This window comes from Schistocerca americana, chromosome 1, assembly GCF_021461395.2.
Source record: "Schistocerca americana isolate TAMUIC-IGC-003095 chromosome 1, iqSchAmer2.1, whole genome shotgun sequence".
NCBI lineage: Eukaryota > Metazoa > Arthropoda > Insecta > Orthoptera > Acrididae > Schistocerca > Schistocerca americana.
Genome location: NC_060119.1, coordinates 873,872,557 through 873,894,646, shown reverse-complemented (window position 1 = coordinate 873,894,646; position 22,090 = coordinate 873,872,557). Strand labels below are relative to the sequence as shown.

Sequence of the window (22,090 nt, the reverse complement as noted above, 5' to 3'; positions counted from 1 at the left end):
GTTGAAGATGATGAGGAGGAGATGTCACTTGTAGTCGGACAAGAGATGTTTGAAGGGAGCATTTATAGGGCTCACTGTGACATTCAGTGAATGAGAGGACTTTCCTTTCCATCTGCAATTTGAGGGTGCGAAAAGCTGCGGGGTAATTCTCCAACGCAGAGGCTCGAGCATAGTGCTCAGCAAAGTGCTCGGCAACTGCGTTTGTGTCGGTAGATAACATGCCACTTATGTTAATGCCAGGGACACCTGTTGGGTCCTGGTACCAAAAAACACGTCTGATCTTCTTCCAGACTTGGGAAGATGATTTATGGCACCCAATGGTCGAGACCCACCTCTCCCAACACTCCTGTTTCCGCCTTTTTATAAGCTGGCGAACACAAGCACGGAGTCGTTTAAAATCTATTAGTTCGTCAAGGGGAGTGACAGAAACAGAAGTATCACCCAGCTGGTCACAGGCAAGTAATGCCCGGGATTGGGCTGGGGATGCTGCCTGAATCAAGACTGCACTGTTTCTCATCTTGGACAGTGCTGTCACTTCCCCAAACTTATATCCTCAAGGTGTTCAACAAAAAATTGAGGCTTCGTAGCTGGAAAGGAGTCCCCATCCATTCTGCTACAGATTAAATACCAAGGTGAATATAGCTCTCTTCTTTCTGTAGCCCTATGTTCCTCCCATGGGGAAGATAAATGATTTAGGGTCTTACCTGTCAGCATTGTACTCGATCTTACCCTTCTTACACAGTGCTGGCACCATACGGTCACCAGCAAGAGATGACTTAGACCGCTTCATTGTGGGTCATCTGCCCTGATGCCACACACTCCGATCGGGGGCTCTCCCTACAGGCGCCACACAGCAAAGGCCACCTGGCATGGTGGGCGTTGCTGGGAGGAAGACAGGCATCTACTCCTTGGCATATGTGGGGAGTTTACAGCTCAGCAATCAGCAGTGCGATCCCTGTGTTGTCAGGGGGCTACCACCAAATGGGTACATCACGGTCCCACCGTAACGGACTGGCTACCGTGCTGAATATTGGACACAGAGAAATCTAATACTGTCATGGGAGCAAAAGAGGACAGGAGACAGCAGACGAAGATAACACACACCAGAAAGTGTCCTCGCCCAAATAGTTGAATTGCAGGTGAAGATGCAAAGCCATGACGACAAGAGGTTCAGGAGATGGAATCTAAGGGCGTTACAGATAACTTGTGCACCGTCCCCATATGGCCCACACTTCTGTAGAATTTAGAAAGTGGCAGGTCAAACCATAAAATGGAACCTGAGCTTACAGGGCCGAAAAGTGTGAGACACCTCTTAGTCAACTCTTATGACAGGCAGGAATACTGTGGGCCTGTTCTAACCCCCAGATCTGCAAGGGGGTGCTGGACAGAGATCATGTGTTTGTGCTTCCAGCAACTCCCAGTGTCAAGTCATATTGTGTGTATAGTAGCAAAAAGTGTGACGATACAGTGTGTGTATAGCAGTTTATGAACCTGTGCACTGGTTACTACCTCTTCCATAACATGAGAGGTTGTCATCTGTCATTCCATCACCTACAATTTTAATTTTACAAGGCTGCACTTTTTTGAGTGTCACAGTGCGACCGCATTATCACACATTTGATCATTTCAATCACATTTTTAGTTGTGGATGCATACTGCTTGGCAAAATAATTAAATTCCGTAAAGGTGACCTAACTTATCCCAGCAGCACAGTTCACTAATGCCCGGAAATAAAGAATTACTCAACTACAACATAGCTGGCCCAAATCCTCGTGATAGAAGAAATTTTCACCACCAGCATTTGTCTGGCAATGAGAAGAGGGGTGGTATTATATATTCTTTACGACCAGACTACATAACACTGTTGTTGGTTTAAATAGCAAACCTCTCCGCAGTAACTGCACGTGACTATTCTTACAGTGATTTGTGCACTGGAATATGAATACACTGTCATGTTTCTCAAACGTATCACAAGAATTTTCCATTTTATGTTCCAGAAATACATAAAACACGTATCTAACTGAATGTTCTGGCAAAGTCTTCTTGCAACAAGAAAGGGCACTCATACGGACAACTTTGCGACAATTTGAGCTTCAGCATTCTTCCATAGAAGCACATTCAAAAGTTTCTATTCTTTTATTTTCTGAACTGTTTATCATCCATGTTTCATTATACTCCTGACAAATATCTTCAGTGACCTACTTACATTTAAACTTATATTCAATGTTAATAATTTTCACTTTTTCAGAAATGCTTTTTTTGCTATTGCTAATCTGCATTTCTACTTTAGCCATCATCATTCATGTAGCTGCCACAACATGAGAACTCATGTACTGTTTTTAGTACCTCAGTTCTTAACATAATTCCCTTAGCACTGCCCAATGTAATTCAACTACACTCCAGTACTCAGTTCCCTCCACAGCTTGCTCGCTGTACACAGTGAACATCAGGAACAGGCTACAATCATTTCTCTCCCTTCTGAACTACTGCTTCCCTTTCATGTCATTATTATTTTTATAACTGCAGTCTGTATGAGTTGTAGACATAACCGATGTATCTTGAGCTTATCTGAAAAATCCTACTACAAGTTACAGTATTTTTGAACCAGTGAAGTAAGAGAAGGACTGACATTTTTTCAAACTGGTGCTCATTTTTCTTGATAGCCAATAGCATACACTTAATAATGGAGTTACTGAATTACAGAGTTCCTGTACAACAGTTTACAGCACTAAGTGTGTTCCATTTTCTTCTCACGAACAACTAAAGAATTAATAGTTCACACAAACTGGGATCAGCATACTAGACATGCATAACAAAATTGAACAGGTGCCACACCAGTTCATAAAGAACATGATTTTCACCTTCTTCACAAATTCAACTGCTACTCAACTGGATTTATCATTATGTATACTACAGGAAAATGAAGAGTGTGCTGGGGATAAAATTCTGTTCAAGAGACACATGGAATACAGCATGTCTTCCCGGAACACAGGACACGACATAAAAGTTAGTAACTGTCTGAAGAAATTTGCAGATATCTGAGATCGCTGCAATTATGAATTACAAGAAAGGCCAACACGAGACACAACTATAACATAGCTTTTATGAAAGTACATCTATAAAAATACACTTTCTGATGTTATAGCACAGTAGCTATTGTATTGAATATGATTTTATCATTTTTATCAGAGAAAATTCATTTGGCTTAGGCAGAAGTTCTTAATATCCAAAGCCCTGAAGACAGTTATATTGATACAAAAAATTAAGATGTAAACATAAAGGGAAGAGTATTACTACAAGATAACAAACACGTAGATGAAAACAGTCAACTATTCAAAAATAGATAATGCCAGAATTCACAATCCATTTACATAGCATTACAAAAAAGAAAGTTATATTATTATTATTACTTCAGTCAACTAACCCTTTCTCCATCATTTTCAGGGGAAGTAGTTTGATGGCTGACTACAACAGTGCACACACGCGCGCACGCGCACGTACATGCATGCGCACGCACGCACGCACACACACACACACACACACACACACACACACAGAGAGAGAGAGAGAGAGAGAGAGAGAGAGAGAGAGAGAGAGAGAGAGCGCATCCAAAATTCCAAACCGTAACCAAGGCACAAAATTGGTATGGCTTTCATGGTCAAATGTTGACACATTGCCTGTTGGCAATGAAGGGTGAAACTTTGATAATGCCAGCCACTCATATTGGCAAAACATTTGAAAGATCATCAAACAAAATTTGGTTGAAGAATCCAAGCCAGAAACCAAGAGCAAGTTGTTTGTTCATAACCACGCAAGTAACTACAACTACGATAAAAATTAACATTATAAATAATCATAGGATTTTCAATTTTTTGAAAATTTTTAATGAAGTGAACAAAAATGTATAAGTTAATCAATCAATTGCGAACTCTAATCTAGATTTACTTTAAATGTTTATTTGAGCACACCACATAGAGCCTTTTTTATAAATGGGACAAAACTAATCCTACATTTAATAATTAAATTAATTTTCACAATCTACTACACACCTTATCTAAGAAGTCTTTCTCTCTCAGCTTCAGCATACGAACTTTTGTTCCATGTAAACTTCTCATGAAAATCAACTGATCCTTTGTCATGGACTGTAGGATGTAGTACAGCAATTCATTATTGTCTTTGTCATATGAAAGGTATTTCTGGAATGTCTGGAAAATAAAATGTAATGCCTCTTGTGCATATCAAGACACAACAAAGAAATGCAGATATTAAAATTAAGTGTAGAAGGAATATAATATTCATGCAAGAATATAATAGCTTGGAGGAACAAGAAAAGTAAACCATCAAAATGAACATACACAATCAAATAATTAAGTCATGATTAATAAATTTTTATTCAGCACTTACAGTTTTCATAGCATTCATGACACTGTATTTCTGTGTCTGGATAAAGCTCTGCAACATCATGCATATAGCCATGTTGACATCCGATTCTTGTACATATTCACGCAAGTGCATCCTTGCATGAGCTTCAGACATTCTAATTATACTTTCTATATGCCTTGCAGTAATTGGAAGGCTTCCAGTCACCTGCAATTGAAAAGTTATTATTTCAGAATTGACAACTCTTTTATCAGTTTCTTCAGACAGTAGAAATATAGATGGAAGTAAAAGCTGCACTCAGCAAATTTTTGTAAAAATTGAGATACTTTATGTCTTTCCCACTGAGACCTTCCGACTATTCTGAATTCATAAATCAATCCATCAATCAGATAATGTGCCATTTACCTGATAATAACTGGAAAATGTCACAACAACAACAACAACAACAATAATAATAATGCAGCAAACGTGAATGCAGAAGACATATGCATATTGATATAATGCAAGTGATGAAGTTTATTTTCATATTGCAGAACAGAATGAATAACAAGGGACAGAAAAATTTCGTGTAATTGAGAACACACACAAAAAAGCTAGAAATTGTCACTTTCTAAGAAATATAATTAAATTCACCATTTTCCTCATTCTCACGAACAAATGTTGTAATATGCATCAGATAGCATCTGATGGTTATTCAGTGTTGAAATTAGGTTTCACCTTTTTGCTGGAGGCTGAGGTACACATATAATCTTAAAATTAGAGTACATTTCTCTTGTTAAGAGCTGTAGTCCTAGAAGTGACAAAAAATGAAAAAAATTCTGCTTCTTACAAACTTCATTCCCGGAACAGTTTTAATTGCTGACATTACCTTTCCCAACAATTTAGCAGAGAGAATCTCCAATGCAGTGCACCAATTAAACTGCACACTTTGATGGTAAGTGTTTATAAAAATGAAAACCCTCCAAATATGACATTTTTTCTGTGCAAACTCATAAATCAACATCATATCTGTTCGGTTCACTTCTATCAGCCAATCACAGCACAGGATATGCACTTTATTTGATGCACCCCTTTAAAGATCTTTTTGAAATTCCTAGTAAGCTTTAAAAAACATTAACAGACAAAGACTTCCAGCAGAGGTGAGCAAAAGCACGACTCGCGCCCGGTCCTCACAGCCTTACTTCTGCCAGTATCTCGTCTCCTACCTTCCAAACTTTACTGGCAAAAGTAAGGCTGTGAGGACTGGGCGTGAGTCGTGCTTCGGTAGCTCAGTTGGTAGAGCACTTGCCCGCGAAAGGCAAAGGTCCCGAGTTCGAGTCTCGGTCGGGCACACAGTTTTAATCTGTCAGGAAGTTTCATATCAGCGCACACTCCGCTGAAGAGTGAAAATCTCATTCTGGAGAGGTAAGCAAGTTCTGAAACTAATGACTGCACCTTCATGCTAGGCAAACAACTCTTATGGCCATAAATCTGTTGTCTATGTTTACAGTCCTAAGTTTTTGTTCCATCCATAGGATGATGGTAATTAACTCCATTAATGCTGACAAGGCACAGAACGTTATGTGTATACTTGGAATGGTATGTCTTAACTATGATGATAATAATTATTTAGTGGAAAAGTAACTTTCCATCCTGACAGGCAATGTAAAATTGTCAAAATCTTGGTATTATGCTATAAACAGTTTGTTTTCACATCATAGGGAAGTGTTGGTGGACAGCTGGCATACTATCTCAGAAAAGAAGTTTGAAGTTATGGAAATGCTTTCTTTTGGATGGAGCAAATTGCATTGTCTAATTCATAAAAAGGCCTTTTGGCTACAAGCTTACTCGTTTAGAAGTCTGTCTGTGACTCAGCATATCTCCACTATATGGTGAGTAGCTATTTCCTTTTTTCATAATACTGTTTAATTTAAGATACTTGTCATTCAACTTTTGTTTTCACATTGTTCAACCCAACAAGGCTTCTTTCCATATTAAACTAGCTCGATAAATGAGTTCACAGGTCTAAGAAAAGCAGGAGCATACTACATCGAGTACTGCCATGTCAAAAAACTGTGGTGTTCAAATCAACCTTCAGGTTAAGGGCAGCATTTTGTAACAATTGTAACAACTCTCACATAGTTACATAATGTGAAATATTAAGCACTCTTTAGTCTTAGGAGACCGCTTGATATTCCAAATTAAAGACCGTGAATGAAGTTAATTTGATTTACATATGTAAATCATTTTTGACAAGTGTATATTTTAGCAATATAAAGAAAATAAAGAACTTTAGACCATTTTGGACTTGTTTGTTCTTCTCATATGTCAATTCTGACAATGCAAAGGAAAACACAAAACATGAAATTTACAATGAACATTTCTTTTAAAAGACAGTAGATTTCAATAAATTAACATAGTCTTATCAATTAAGAAAACATATATCTCAGTTTCATGGTTATGTAAAATAAGGGAAAGGCAAATGTTTCTTGTTACTTACAAGAGACTCTTGACGTAATTTGCTGTACATATTTGCGATTTTATCCTGGTCAATGTTTTTGAGTGTTGGGTGGACATTTTGACGTGCATAAAGTAGATATTTTTTAAGCAAATCCTGAGGTATGACATCGACTTGTTTCAGACCTGGATCTGGGAGTGGCTCGTCTGCGTAATTGCATGGTCTGTACATTGCATGAACCTTCCTATGAGACTTCACAACAAATCGAGCGAGCTGTTCATCTTGCATCACATCAACTTCATCTCTCACAACACACAAAATATCAAATCTTGACAAAATTGGCTCCGAGAGATTAACCTGAAAATCAATCCGACAAATCTTAAGTCATTCACGCCTTATACATTAAACAATGAACATAGTGCAAAAGAATGTAAAAATAACAATTACATTAAAAAATTTTAATCACAGCATCACTGCTTTTAATCAACAACAAGAAACCCTTAAGTTGAAAAGTACTGTAGATGTGAGAAAACCATTAGCTTTAGAAATGTAACATTGGGCGACACACACACACACACACACACACACACACACACACACACACACACACACTGGGAAATCACTATCAATGATAAGTACTAAAATGAATTAAATATTTCATACAGACTAACAGGTTGGAAAAATTAAATAAATAAAAACAGATGCCAGATGTCAAGAGATTAACAGAAAGAAATCTGAAATGAACTGAAAATATTACGTGTATTAATTCCAAACATTATATACTACTTAGCTAAACAAAGAAACTGGAGGGCACTTTTCTATACACATTATACTAAAGGATTCGAAAAGTAAGTAATCAAAAATTCTGGGGGAAAAAAAGAGCATGTCTATAATGAAAAAACAAGCTCAGATTATAAGAAGAAACCAGCATGCAGCATTTTCCTAATACTTGTATAATCATAAATGTACCCCACCCTGATAGTATATTCTTGCCATTTCAACCTAGACCAACTGCAAGATAGAATCAATCCAGTAAACAGAACTGAAATAGAACTTTACTGTTGCGCTGTGTACTTTGTCTCCACACAGATGGGAATTCCTCCAAGCTTAATGGACATCACGAGTTTCTCTTCAGCTCACTTCAACAATGGCCCTGCGATTGCAGAACGACTGGGGGTACACAAGAAGAATACCACTGGGAAACACCGACTCTGACCAAGAGCATGCCATGGGATCAAAAACACAGATATTCAAGTCATGCACGCACTTGAGTATTCTTTCAGGAAATATACACACATCAAAAAAAGTTTTGCATCACCCCAGTTCCCCGAACTCCTGAAGATAGACACTGACTGTGGATATTCTATCACACAGTGCCTTTGACTGTTCAGAGATGTCACTAAATCCACCCAAAGATGTGAACAACCATGCATGAGCAGTGCCTATTAGACGGAGGGGGTCCGACAGCCAATCAGTTCCAGTCATTCCACCAGGAAGGGTGTACACAGCTCGTGCTGTCTGTATTTCAACCATGCGTAAGCGGTCAATACCACGGTTCAATCATGTCTGCATTGTTACTTTGTGCAAGGAGGACTCTCAACAAGGGAAGTGTCCAGGTGAGCGAACCAAAGTGATGTTGTTCAGACATGGGGGAGATACAGAGAGACAGGAACTGTCGATGACATGCCTCGCTCAGGCGACCCAAGGGCTACTACTGCAGTGGATGACCTCTGCCTACAGACTATGACTCAGAGGAACCCTGACAGCAATGCCAACATGCTGAATAATGCTTTCCGTGTAGCCACAGGACATCATGTTACAAGTCAAACTGTGTGCAACAGGCTGCATGACATGCAACTTCACTCCTAACATCCATGGCGAGGTCCATCTATGCAACCACGACACCATGCAGCACTGTACAGATGGGCCCAACATCATGCTGAATGGATGGCTCACTCAGGATTGGCATCGCGTTCTATTCATGGATGAGTATCGTGTATGCCTTCAACCAAACAATCATCGGAGACTTGTTTGGAGGTAACTCGGTCAGGCTGAATGCCTTAGACACACTGTCCAGTGAGTGCAGCAAGGCAGAGGTTTTCTACTGTTTTGGGGTGGCATTATGTGGGGCCAACATACACCGCTGGTGGTCGTGGAAGCACCATAATGGCTGTACAATACATGAATGCCATCCTCCGACTGGTAGCGCAACCAGATCGGCAGAATATTGGCAAGGCATTCGTCTTCATGGATGACAATTTGTGCCCCCATCATGCACATCTTGTGAATAACTTCCTTCAGGATAACGACATCGCTCAACTAGATTGGCCAGCACGTTCTCTGGCCATGAACCCTATCGAACATGACTGGGATAGACTGAAAAGGGCTATTGCTGGACGAAGTGACCTCCCCCAACCACTATGATGGATCTCCGCCGAATCGCTGTTGAGGAGTGGGACAATCTGGACCAACAGTGCCTTGATGAACTTGTGGATAGTATGCCACAACGAATACAGGCATGCATCAATGCAAGAGGACGTGCTACTGCATATCAGAGGTACCAGTGTGCACAGCAATCTGGACACCTCTGAAGATCTCACTGTATGGTGGTACAACATGCAATATGTAGTTTTCATGAGCAATAAAAAGGGTGAAAATGATATGTTGATCTCTATTCCAATTTTCTGTACAGGTTCTGGAACTCTCAGAATCGAGATGATGCAAAACTTTTGTTGATGCGTGTATATTTAAAGACATTTACTTCCTATGGAAAATCCCATTTAGAAACTAAGAGACAGACTATTTAAAACATGGCTTGATAACAAAAGTCAAATAAACTAGTCCTACTGGTTAATAAGTAAGCTTTGGTAGCTGCAGTTTCATTGGATTGCCATCTGAAAATGCTGTAGTAGGACTTATCGTTAAAATGAATTGCCAGATGCTTCTTTTTTAAGTTCAGAACTGGAAGTTTACCTGTCTTTAATCATCACAACTTTAAGATCATACCAATGATGACTACGTCTAGTGTTTACAAACAGGCTGTTAATTTGGAAATAGGAGGCGCACAATAATTCTTTAAACAGTTTTTGATGTTGCTGAGCAATAGTCATACAATAATTTATAAACGAACGCACCGCCACTTGACACAGCTACTGAATCTGCTTGATCAAAGGGCACCACCAATTAACAAACAAACACTAAGTCACTCCCCGTTACACTCACATGACAATTCTGTAGCTTCCTAAAATGAACAGGCACTACTGGTCAAACACTATATTGGTTTGCAAAGCACTGTGCTTTCAAATAAATCTAAAAACTATAATATACCACTAAAACACTTTCAAATACAGTGGAAACACTGCACCATATCTTACTTTTAACATTAAGACATAAACTATTTGCACATATGAACTGAAAGAGCAACGAAGTTCAAAGCTTTGTTACTCTTCAGCCGTGGTACTAATACAATGGTGTACTACTACTGACTACTGAAGTAGTTCTACCTAACTCACATTTTCACTGAAGGTCATGCTCGCATCATATCTTCCACCAATTGGATTGGCTGCAGCAATAACAGAACATCGTGCTTGTAGCGAGGTGACAATGCCAGCCTTGGAAATAGATATGGTTTGTTGTTCCATGGCTTCATGAATGGATGTTCGGTCCTGGTCATTCATCTTTCAATGACAAAACAAATTATACAATTATTTTCAATTATGTTGAATCATTTCACCGAAGAAGAAGAAGAAGAAGAAGAAGAAGAAGAAGGAAAAAAAAGAAGAAGAAAAAAAAAAGATACATAAAGATTTTCACAAACTTTTGCTATAAAACAACAGAAAATGATTGATACGCTGAAATTGTTTTGAAATTTTCACGAACAACATTAGTTTAGCTTTTTTACCTCCTGTTTATTACTTTTTTCACAAAACTTCAAGATAAATTTCCATTTTACTGACAAAATCATTTCAGGTTATTAGCCCAGTGACTGATTTCTGTTGTTGACCAATTTCAATGTGTTTTTCCTCTTCACCTACTGGTGAGGTATACTGGTCATGTATGAAGCCATCATTTTGGAAAAGTTTGGCTCACTTTCGTCCCACAGTGAGGAAAATTTACTAAATTGCAGTACCAATTTCACACAATGTATAACAACATGAAGTTCACAATGTAGGTGGAAGAAATTTGATATCTATCATTTCGAAACATTACGATAAAGATTCTGGATAGCACACACTAGCATTCCATGACACGTTTGAAGTTGCATCTAACAGTGCACAGAGTTGGGTCATCTCATCACAAGACGTGGGGGCATATCTATCCATCTTCAAACAAATATGAATAATAAAATTATTAAAGAACATGTGCTTAGTTTTACTACAACTTGCAATACTACCCATTCTCAATACCTCTCTGCTCCTGGACCACACATCTAAATTAAGAACTTCATGGGCTCCATCAAAGAAACACACACCTAAACGTAACCTGGGCTCCATCAAAGCCAACCAGAGCTATACACAGGCTCATTGGTACTACAAATGACTTGCTGTTTGCAGCTCTAGGTGTGAAGGTAATCACCCACTATGGCCAAATCCAATGTTCTATCTTGCAGCAGTGGGCGAAAGACCTTGGAGGCATTTGCCACACCAACAAGGAGAAGTCTACAGCAGTAGAATGGGAAGACAGTGGAAACACACTGTTAACGATCTAGTCACCCATAACAACAGTTTTCATCAAGTTCTGCATCGGATGCAGCTGGAACAAGAGTTTTTGAAGGGCACTTGAGGTTGAGGGTGGTACTTGCAGATATGGATGTTACAGAACGACGGCAACAGGGACACATTGGCTAGTCACTCCAATACTAGCTACAACCTTCACATCTAAGTATGCACAGTTCTAAATAATTTAGGGAAAAGTTGTTTCTTGACTGATACCCAGAGAAGATTTTGTCAATGTTATTTATCATGAAAGCCTCGATTCCCTCTCACCTTACTCTACAACAAAGAATAGCACACACATACACAAAATAAATGCAATGAACAATATTTACAATTACAATACCTTGTCAAATTCATCAATGAGACAGACACCTCTGTCGGCCAAGACAAGTGCTCCAGCCTCCAGCGTCCACTGGCGTGTAATAGGGTTTCGATTCACATACGCAGTCAGACCAACAGCAGATGCCCCCTGGCCTGTTGTGAATATTGCTCGGGGAGCTACCTTCTCTGTATACTTAAGAAACTGTGACTTTGCTGTACCAGGATCTCCACATATCAGCATGTTGATATCACCTCTCACCTTGTGTTTTTGCCCTGAGAAATAAAGATAATAATGATCGTACACCTGCTACAATACATGCAAATTTAGCAAAAACAAACCTCTTGCCCATATATGCAATAGAACTGCATCTTTAAATTTCAGTAACAATCACTATTACACAGGAGGTCTAGGTCATCTGCTTCAAAATCCATTGAATTGGCAGTATTTTTGACAGTTCCCAGCAGAATCAAGAATTACAGAGATTGGGCACAATCTAATACAATGTAATAGCACTGAGGTAACAGCACATTCATTGGAAAGAAACTGAGTAAGTCTACTGCTCAATTATACCACAACATACTTGAGAGGTGAAACCACATCTACCGTTGATTCAGCGAGCAATTTTACAATACTGTGGCTTCTTTCAGTGTGTTTTTAACACATAATTCTTAACTGGATGGAATATATCTGTCATCAGCATTATCTGCCTGGAAATGACATGTGAATGGTGACAGATCAGATCCGATAGTGCCACTAAATGAATGAAGAAATCAGCTACTTGAGCAAAAAAGAACGACGACACAGCATTACGAACCTGCAAGCTAGAGCAAGGGAGGATAATAGGAAAGGAAAAGAACTGTATACTGTCAAAATGGACAAACAAAAAACTACTATCTCTACACGGAGCTTCTAGTGTGCAAGAAGTAAACACTGGTGATCGCTTAGCATTCTACCAAGAACTTCATGGTCAACCTGCTTGATATGTCACTTACAAGAGAATTAAAGTAAAAAACTAGAGAAGATATACAACTAAACCTCACACAAGCAACTGGTTGGGGGGTGAGTGTCCTGTCACAGTTTTATTTTCATTCCATATTTCCATATGAAAAATCCTCACAAGAAAGAACAAGTACTGTGTTCACTTCAAGTGACTTTTTTAAAAGGATAAATAACACCACAAAAATTTTTTGTATAAGCTATTTCCATTTCACAATAGCCACCAAATTATCTATAGTATCTTACATGAAATATATTAATATTCACCTAAGTCTCTACACTCTGAATATCTCTCTCTCTCTCTCTCTCTCTCTCTCTCTCTCTCTCTGTCTCTACACTCTGAATATATATATATATATATATATATATATATATATATATATATATATATATATCACACACACACACACACACACACACACAACATAAATATTTGCATCTTACCAGGATTTTTTGGTTCTCCTCCAAATAATGCAAGTGCCAGACCCCTTTTAATAAAAGCATGGCCATAGATGGATGGTGCAATGCTAAAAATTATTCTGTCAGCAATCTGTGGATCCTTGGACAACTTCATGATGGCATGTACATCATCATCTGATAATGACTCAACAATATGCTTGCAGTCTTTTACAACAATATAATTTGCTAAGATAACAGTGTTGAAGACAGGGAATCCCTGTTCTGTATTTAAGGAGCCCTCATAGTTATTTGTGTATACTCCTGTGAGATCTATCTCATCACCTGGCTTACACCTGTCACAAAGATCGCCCAATAGTATACATTCCTTTGATCGTGGAATACGACCAGCGGGAATACGCCCTGGTGACTCCTGAATCGTAATCTTTTGAAAGTTACGATAAACGGTCTCCTCCATATTCACCTGGAATAAATCAGACAAAATTTTTTAGAAAAAATAGAACACTACATTTCTGACAATCGAAAATGGATGTACAAATAAGAAACTGAAGAAAGACAGAGAGGAAATCGTACTTAGTGCTTTACACATGCAAAAAACTGCAACAGCTCTCAAAACACTCATATACTACTGAGCCCTTCAAAGCACATATTTTCTCTTCCACAGGCATGTCGAAAGAAACCAGAATTATCATTGCACGGCATAATAGGTGTTATGGAAAATAATTTTCTTGCGCACCTACTTGTGTTTGGCAGACAGGGAAAGAACACTGTGACGGTAACTTGTCAAAGATGAGGCCATTAGAGACTGAGCATGAGCCTGTACGGGCAAGGATGAGGCAGTAAACTATTTGCATCCTTTTAGAGGGAACCATTCTGGCACTGCCATACACAATTTAAGAAAACAATGAAACACACAAATCTGAATAAGAGTTTAGTGCCTTAACCATCCAATAGCGATTGCTCCTACAGAGCTCTGTCAGACAAAACACAGAACTCTAAAATGAAAACTCTGGGTGTGTATCGCTGAAATACCATTTCTCAAGTTTTGTAAATCCTCATACTGATAGTTTCTTACCTTGGGCACACTTTGTCGTAGAGTTAAAGTCAGCTCAAGACTTCGACTTAAAAAATAATGTAAGAACAGATTACACGCTGGACAAAAAGATTTTTTTAATATTTTAAATGAAATATGGTTCATGGTGTGGGTTCCTGTAGTCACGTCCTAGTTCATGAACCACGGGCAACGTATGAGTGGCCAGGTAAGTGGTCCCGACAGTCGGGATACCAGTTACTTTGGAATAAGTCTGGGCATCTCGGACATATTCTGAGTCGTGGTCACCTTTGTGCTCATATGGCAAAGATTACCAAATCCACCGGTTAGTCCCTCAGCCGTTAGGGGTAAAACCCAATGGGACTCGGGGCAAGTAAGGCTAGCAACCTGCTTCACTGGTACTTTAAATATGATGCTGGCAACAATCAGAGCAAAATGCCTCGGACCTTTGGAGGTGACGGAGTCCCACCTCTAACTGACAAACCAGGGACTCCTAAGATACATGGCAAACAAATGGTAATGAGATGGGGTGCTATTAATATCAATGGGGGCTACTCTGGGAAGAAGGTAGAGCTGGCAGAGGCTGCAAGTAAGATGAGGCTGGACGTTTTAGCTGTTAGTGACACTCGGGTAAGGGGTGAGAAAGAAGAGGAAGTGGGAGAATACAAGGTCTACCTGTCAGGAGTCAAAGCAGGAATAGCACAATGGGGTGTAGGGCTTTACATCAGAAAAGAAATGGAACCCAGCGTAGTTGCAATAAGGTATGTAAACGAACGATTGATGTGGATAGATTTGACAGTCTCTAGCAAGAAAATTAGGATTGTGTCAGTATATTCGCATTGTGAAGGGACAGATCAAGATAAGATGGATAGTTTTTATGAGGCACTCAGTGATTTAGTTGTTAGAGTAAAGGACAAGGACAGTGTTCTGCTCATGGGTGATTTTAACGCCAGGATTGGAAATCGAACAGAAGGGTATGAAAAGGTTATGGGTAAATTTGGGGGGGATATGGAGGCCAACAGGAACGGGAAACAACTCTTGGATTTCTGTGCCAGTATGGGCTTAGCAATCACAAACTCCTTTTTTAAACATAAGAACATTCACCGGTATACTTGGGAACGCAGGGGAACCAGATCTGTCATTGACTATATAATAACAGATCAGGAATTCAGGAAGGCTGTGAGGGACACACGTGTATTCAGGGGATTCTTTGATAACACTGATCATTATTTAATCTGCAGTGAAATTGGGATTGTGAGGCCGAAAATGCAGGAGGTCAGGTCCATATGTAGGAGGATAAGAGTGGAGAAACTTCAGGATAAGGAAATCAGGCACATGTACATAACAGCGATCTCAGAAAGGTACCAGTTAGTTGAATGTAGTCAATTACAGTCATTGGAAAAGGAATGGACAAGGTACAGGGACACAGTACTAGAAGTGGCTAAAGAATATCTTGGAACAGTAGTGTGTAAAAGTAGGATGAAGCAAACAGCTTGGTGGAATGACACGGTCAAGGCAGCCTGTAAAAGGAAAAAGAAGGCGTATCAAAAATGGCTACATAATAGAAGTCAGGTAGACAGAGAAAGTTATGTTGAAGAAAGAAACAAAGCCAAACAGATAATTGCAGCATCCAAGAAGAAATCTTGGGAAGACTTTGGAAACAGGTTGGAGACTATGGGTCAAGCTGCTGCAAACCATTCTGGAGTGAAATTAGCAGTCTTCGAAAGGGAGGTAAGAAGGAAATGACAAGTATTTTAGACAGGTCAGGAAAACTGCTGGTGAATCCTGTGGATGCCTTGGGCAGATGGAGGGAATATTTTCAAGAGTTCAATGTAGGTGAAAATACGATCAGTAATGTTTCAGATTTCGAGGTAGAATGGGATAGGAATGATGATGGAAACAGGATCACATTTGAGGAAGTGGAGAAAATGGTCAATAGATTGCAGTGCAATAAAGCAGCTGGGGTGGATGAAATTAAGTCGGAACTCATCAAATACAGTGGAATGTCAGGTCTTAAATGGCTACACAGGATAATTGAAATGGCCTGGGAGTCGGGACAGGTTCCATCAGACTGGACAAAAGCAGTAATCACACCAATCTTTAAACATGGAAACAGAAAAGATTGTAACAACTACAGAGGTATCTCTTTAATCAGCGTTGTGGGTAAAATCTTCCCAGGTATTGTTGAAAGGAAAGTGCGAGTATTAGTTGAGGACCAACTGGATGAAAATCAGTGTGGGTTTAGGCCTCTTAAAAGGTTGTCAGGACCAGATCTTTAGCTTATGGCAAATAATGGAGCAGTTAGGAGAGTTGATGGTAAATTGAGTTCATGGTTCAGAGTAGTTTCAGGGGTAAGACAAGGCTGCAACCTGCCTCCACTGTTGTTCATATTATTTATGGATCATATGTTGAAAACAATGGACTGGCTGGGTGAGATTAAGATATGTGAACACAAAATAAGCAGTCTCGCATATGCGGATGACTTAGTTGTGATGGCAGATTAGATTGAAAGTTTGCAAAGTAATATTTCAGAGCTAGATCAGAAATGTAAGGACTATGGTATGAAGATTAGCATCTCCAAAACAAAAGTAATGGCAGTGGGAAAGAAATAAAAACAGATTGAGTGCCAAATAGGAGGAACAAAGTTAGAACAGGTGGACGGTTTCAAGTACTTAGGATGCATATTCTCACAAGATGGCAATATAGTGAAAGAACTGGAAGAGAGGTGTAGCAAAGCTAATGCAGTGAGCGCTAGGCTACGATCTACTCTCTTCTGCAAGAAGGAAGTCAGTACCAATACTAAGTTATCTGTGCGCCGTTCAATCTTTTGACCAACTTTGTTGTATGGGAGCAAAAGCTGGGTGGATTCAGGTTACCTTATCAACAAGGTTGAGGTTACGGATATGAAAGTAGCTAGGATGATTGCAGGTACTAGTAGATGGGAACAATGGCAGGAGGGTGTCCACAATGAGGAAATCAAAGAAAAACTGGGAATGAACTCTATAGACGTAGCAGTCAGGGCGAACAGGTTTAGATGGTGGGGTCATGTTACACGCATGGGAGAAGCAAGGTTACCCAAGAGACTCATGGGTTCAGCAGTAGAGGGTAGGAGGAGTAGGGGCAGACCAAGGAGAAGGTACCTGGATTCGGTTAAGAATGATTTTGAAGTAATAGGTGTAACACCAGAAGAGGCACCAATGTTAGCACTGAATAGGGGATCATGGAGGAATTTTATAAGGGGGGCTATGCTCCAGACTGAATGCTGAAAGGCATAATTAGTCTTAAATGATGATGATGATGATTTTAAATGAAAATAAAAACAATACTGTGACAGCTTGTTTTGACTGCCAGCAGAATCAACCCTTATCCAAATTGTCTGTTGAAGAAGCATTTTACTCCACACAGATCTGGTTGTATAATTGTATGATCTTGAAATATTTATAAAAGAAATCACACAAAGTAGGTAACTACACATGGCTTGAGACTGACTCAGAATGGGGACAAGTAAAATTGCCTCTCCTGTGACAGACTACTTAAATTCTTTAAAGCAAGATCTAACGAAAGAAGGTGCAGAAAAAAGTAGAAGATTATTTTGTGATTCTCGTGGTTCTCAAAACAAAGACTCCACAATAATGGCAATGTTTTTACACCAAAAGTGCAAAGGTATTTTCAGAATTCAGCATTATTTCCCACTATGTGAGCATCACTCTGTGTCTCCTAGCACGGTTTCTGGTCTTACTGAAAAGGAAATAATAAATTATGAAACAATCGCTCTGCCCTCAGAACACTGCGATATTTTGAGAAAGCTGGTCAGTAGCTCCCAGGTATTGAAGGGTAGGAGGGAAACTAAAATACATCCCACAGACCAAAAAGTCAGAGAGAAATCTCATACCAAATTCAGCTACAGCAGCCTCATAAAACCAGTAGTGGATAAAAACATGCTTTCAAACATGGAAAAAGGCTCAGAAATGAGGCAGGAGACTAGTTGGAGATGAAGTACTAGTAGAAGCAAAGCTGTGAGGGTGGGTCATATGCCATTCTTGAATAGCTCAGTTAGTAGAACAGTTGCCAGCGAAAGGCAAAAGTCTCAGATTCGAGACTCTGATCAGCGCATAATTTTAATCTGAAAGGACGTTTCAGGATGAAAATTGTTAGACTTTCGTAAAAGGACTGTACCAGGTGTCAGCAACACCTGGGTTAAAGCCTTAAGATTACATGGTATGGAAATAAGGTAATCCCTTCCAAAGCCCTAGATAGTGATCACAGTCTTTTAGTAGTGATGATTGGAGGGATTAAAGAGAAAAAAGGGACAGGGAGGAAAGAAGGATAAGAGTGTGGAATATGAAAGAAGAGAAATGTAAGGAAAACTTCACATAGTCAGTAGTGGAGGAATGGGGGACGTTCAAAACAACAATGGTGGAAGCAGCAGAAAAAGTGTGAGAAAAAACCAGTGATAAGAAAAGCTGGAGACATACACCCTGGTGAAATTATAGAATAAGAGAAGACGTTGCAAAGAAAAATGAGGCTTTCCAATATGTATGGACAGGAAAATTTTGTGTTAATGATCATGTGAAAAATAACAGCAAATTGGCAGTTTTTATTAACACATCACGAAACTGGCTATTTTTAACAAACTGTCACAGAATTTGGCATTTTTCCAATTTGTATATTAGAAATGTCATTAAGTGTTAGGGCACTGGTCTCTTAATATTGGTAACTAATAGTTATTTAACGTTAAAATTGGATCTTAAGGTTGATATTTGCATATAACCTTGCAAATGACCATTTCTCATGAAAACAATTCCTGTCCTACAATTCACTTAAAGCATCTCATGCAAGACCAGAGACAGAGTATCTCTCTTTGAGATTAACTGGAGCATGAAAAACTCTGTTTCTATCACATTGCAAACTCAGATTATAATGTTTATGTTAACCAATGTAAATGTCATTTAATAGCAACTGGATTGTGTGGACATCACCATCAAAATAGTTCGAAGTGTTTCTTTGTCAAAAGCGAATTATTTCCAACTGCACTTGTCGAGCCAAAATTCGCCTCACTCCCAGATCTTTGACCTTGCAGAGTGGTTGTTATGTTTCACATCTTTGTCCAAATAGCACGGTAGTGTCCACATTTTCTTGTGATTTCTCGCGGTTTACTTTATCTCATTCACAGAAGTAGTTTTCATAACCATAAAAAATGCCGAAAAAAAGAGCACAGGAGTTTGAAGCTAATAGTCTGTATGCTCCCGATACATCTACATTATTCTGTAAATACTGCAACCGTAGGATATCATGGGACAAAAAAGATACTATATTGAAACGTGTGTAGAGTGAGAAGCACAAAGGAAATAGATCCAAGATGTTCAATGTGCAAATAAAGCAGTAAGCTTCCATTAGTGGCAGCTTTGAAGTCGCCAAGAAAAAGAAAAATGACTGCGATTATCTGGCTTGAAGGACTGTCGAAACACTTCTGAAAGTGAACATTTCACTTCACAAACTGAAAAATAAAGATTTTCAGGAATAGATAAATGAATTCATCGAAAATAAGCAGAGGTTGCTGACAGTAAATGGCACGATAATCAAACTGTAGTTTTCAGCTTGCCACATATATTTAATAAAGCAATAATTTTGTCAGCACAGATTCAAATTAAGTTGTACTTAAATCGAATGCTAACAGTGGGGTTATTTTTGTATAAGATACTGGTGACAGTCTGTGCATCAACACAATAAGGGAAACTGTTATATCTTCAACACAAAAACAACGAAAGGATAAGGTGATGCAGCAACTAGCTGGCAAGGACGTTGAAGCTTCGGCAGTTTAGACCACTTGAAAAGAAGTCATTTTGTGTTTTGGCCGTGATGCTGAAGACTGTTGAGCCATGGAACAAACAAAAAATTTTTGCAGCGAGCATGCAAGTTCTTGAGGCAGCCTACTCTTCACAGTGTGCTTGTGCTTTGCAAGACTATAATATTCAATAAGATAACGTTAATGTTATCTTAAGTGGCAGTAGTAGGTTTATGAATATACGTGTCAATTCATTGAAAACAATTATAGGAGACTACTTAAGCCATGTTCAATATTGGTCACACAAGCTCAATCTGGTCACAAATAAAGGGTGTCTCTAAAGTCACTACCCATTTCCATGAAAACGGATTTGTTTTTCTTTTCTCTGCAGATACTGGTACCTTTGCGCAAGATATTTTGCAAAGACGAACAGGTTGCCACTGTTTGTCCACAGGTACGCGGACTGTCATACGAAGACACATGGGCAGAATTTACCCATGATTTCCACAAACCATCCCCATCAAGGGAACAAATTCGTCTGCTTGTGAACAAATTTAAGCATACCAGTAGGTATGTGTGATGAGGGAAGTCGTGGACAATCACACGTATCATCAGAAATAGTACAGCGGAATTGATGTCCCTCACAACACAGTGTGGAAAATCCTATGTTTCACTCTCCAAAAATGTCCTTATCACATTCAGGTTCCGCACAATCTTGAGGATGAGGATTTTGCCTGTTGTCAGGCAATGTGTTATGACCTCCTGGAATCTGTAGAGAATGAGAATTTAATGGACAATATTTTATTCTCCTATGAAGCCACATTCCACATTTGTGGGAAAGATCACAGACACAACAGCCAAATACGGGCATATGAGGAACCACATAAAGTGTCGGAGAGGGAACGTGATACACCAAAGGTCAATGTGACAAAAGCTTTATTTGCTGAGAGATCAATAATACGTAGCAACTACCTCAACATGTTAGAACTGTTCCTTGAGCCGCAGATTCAGGATGACAGCATAGGTGCGCCTCAACAGTCTGTACACATCATCCACGATTACCTGGACAGAACCCTTCCAGGAGGTGGAGAGGCAGAGGATCACCTCGACTGGGGGCTTCCCATTCACCAGACCATACTCCTTTTGACTTTTTTGTGTGGGGGTACATGCAGTCCAATGTGTACAATAGCAAGTGAATGATCTGCTTAATCTGCAGAATCATATCAAGGAAGCAACAGGCCAATTAACAATTGAAATGTTGAGATCTACATTTTGTTTCACTACTGAAAGATGGGAGTATGTGTTTTGACCTAGATGGCAGTCATGTAGAAGCGCAGAACTTCACAATAAAACAGATTTTTCAGTCACTGCCTTCCTTCATTGAAATGGATAGTGACTTTAGAGACACCATATATTTTTTTTCTATGGAACTTTTTAAATTTAACTTAGCTATTACTAACTTAAAGTGTGTTTTCCTGAATCCCAGGAATCCATTTACATCCACAATTTTTAAAGAAGACGGATCCAAAGCCATTTCCTCTTCCAGTGTTGACACACTAGAACTCTTGGCTTTCTGCAAACCACATGTGGCAGAATATTTTGAAGACCTGGTGGAATTATTCTGCAGTGGTAATATGTGGGAATTATCCAATGCAGGAACTGATTATGTTAATTCACTGTCTAGTGATGATGTAAATTCAATTCTTGTGCAGGCCACATTCATTAAGGAGCATACAAATGATTTGATGATATCAGTATGTACTTACACCAAAATTTAACAGCCATATTGTGGCAGATGGAACTTATGGTGAGGAAACCAGAAAGCTTGTGAATAAGGTGTAGAGGCATATTCTTCAGGCAGAGATGAGAGAAACATGTAAACACACCAGACATTGCATCTCCAAACAAAGCTGACAATGATCATGGTTACAGATCCACTCAAGTCTCTGTTCTGAGGCCAAGAATTGTGTTTCAACATAGGACAGCA

General features: G+C 39.2%; 1 protein-coding gene across 1 annotated transcript in view; it reads right to left on the bottom strand.

The window, feature by feature from the left end:
• LOC124547188 (DNA replication licensing factor Mcm2) overlaps positions 1-22,090 on the bottom strand; it is a 49,547-nt gene that overhangs the window by 1,760 nt on the left and 25,697 nt on the right. Inside the window, exons 8-13 of the mRNA XM_047125091.1 lie at positions 13,295-13,730; positions 11,876-12,126; positions 10,330-10,494; positions 6,860-7,174; positions 4,405-4,587; positions 4,050-4,205 (exon numbers count right to left, since the gene is read on the bottom strand). Coding sequence (XP_046981047.1) covers positions 4,050-4,205; positions 4,405-4,587; positions 6,860-7,174; positions 10,330-10,494; positions 11,876-12,126; positions 13,295-13,730 — 1,506 coding nt within the window. The remainder of the gene's footprint in view (positions 1-4,049; positions 4,206-4,404; positions 4,588-6,859; positions 7,175-10,329; positions 10,495-11,875; positions 12,127-13,294; positions 13,731-22,090) is intronic.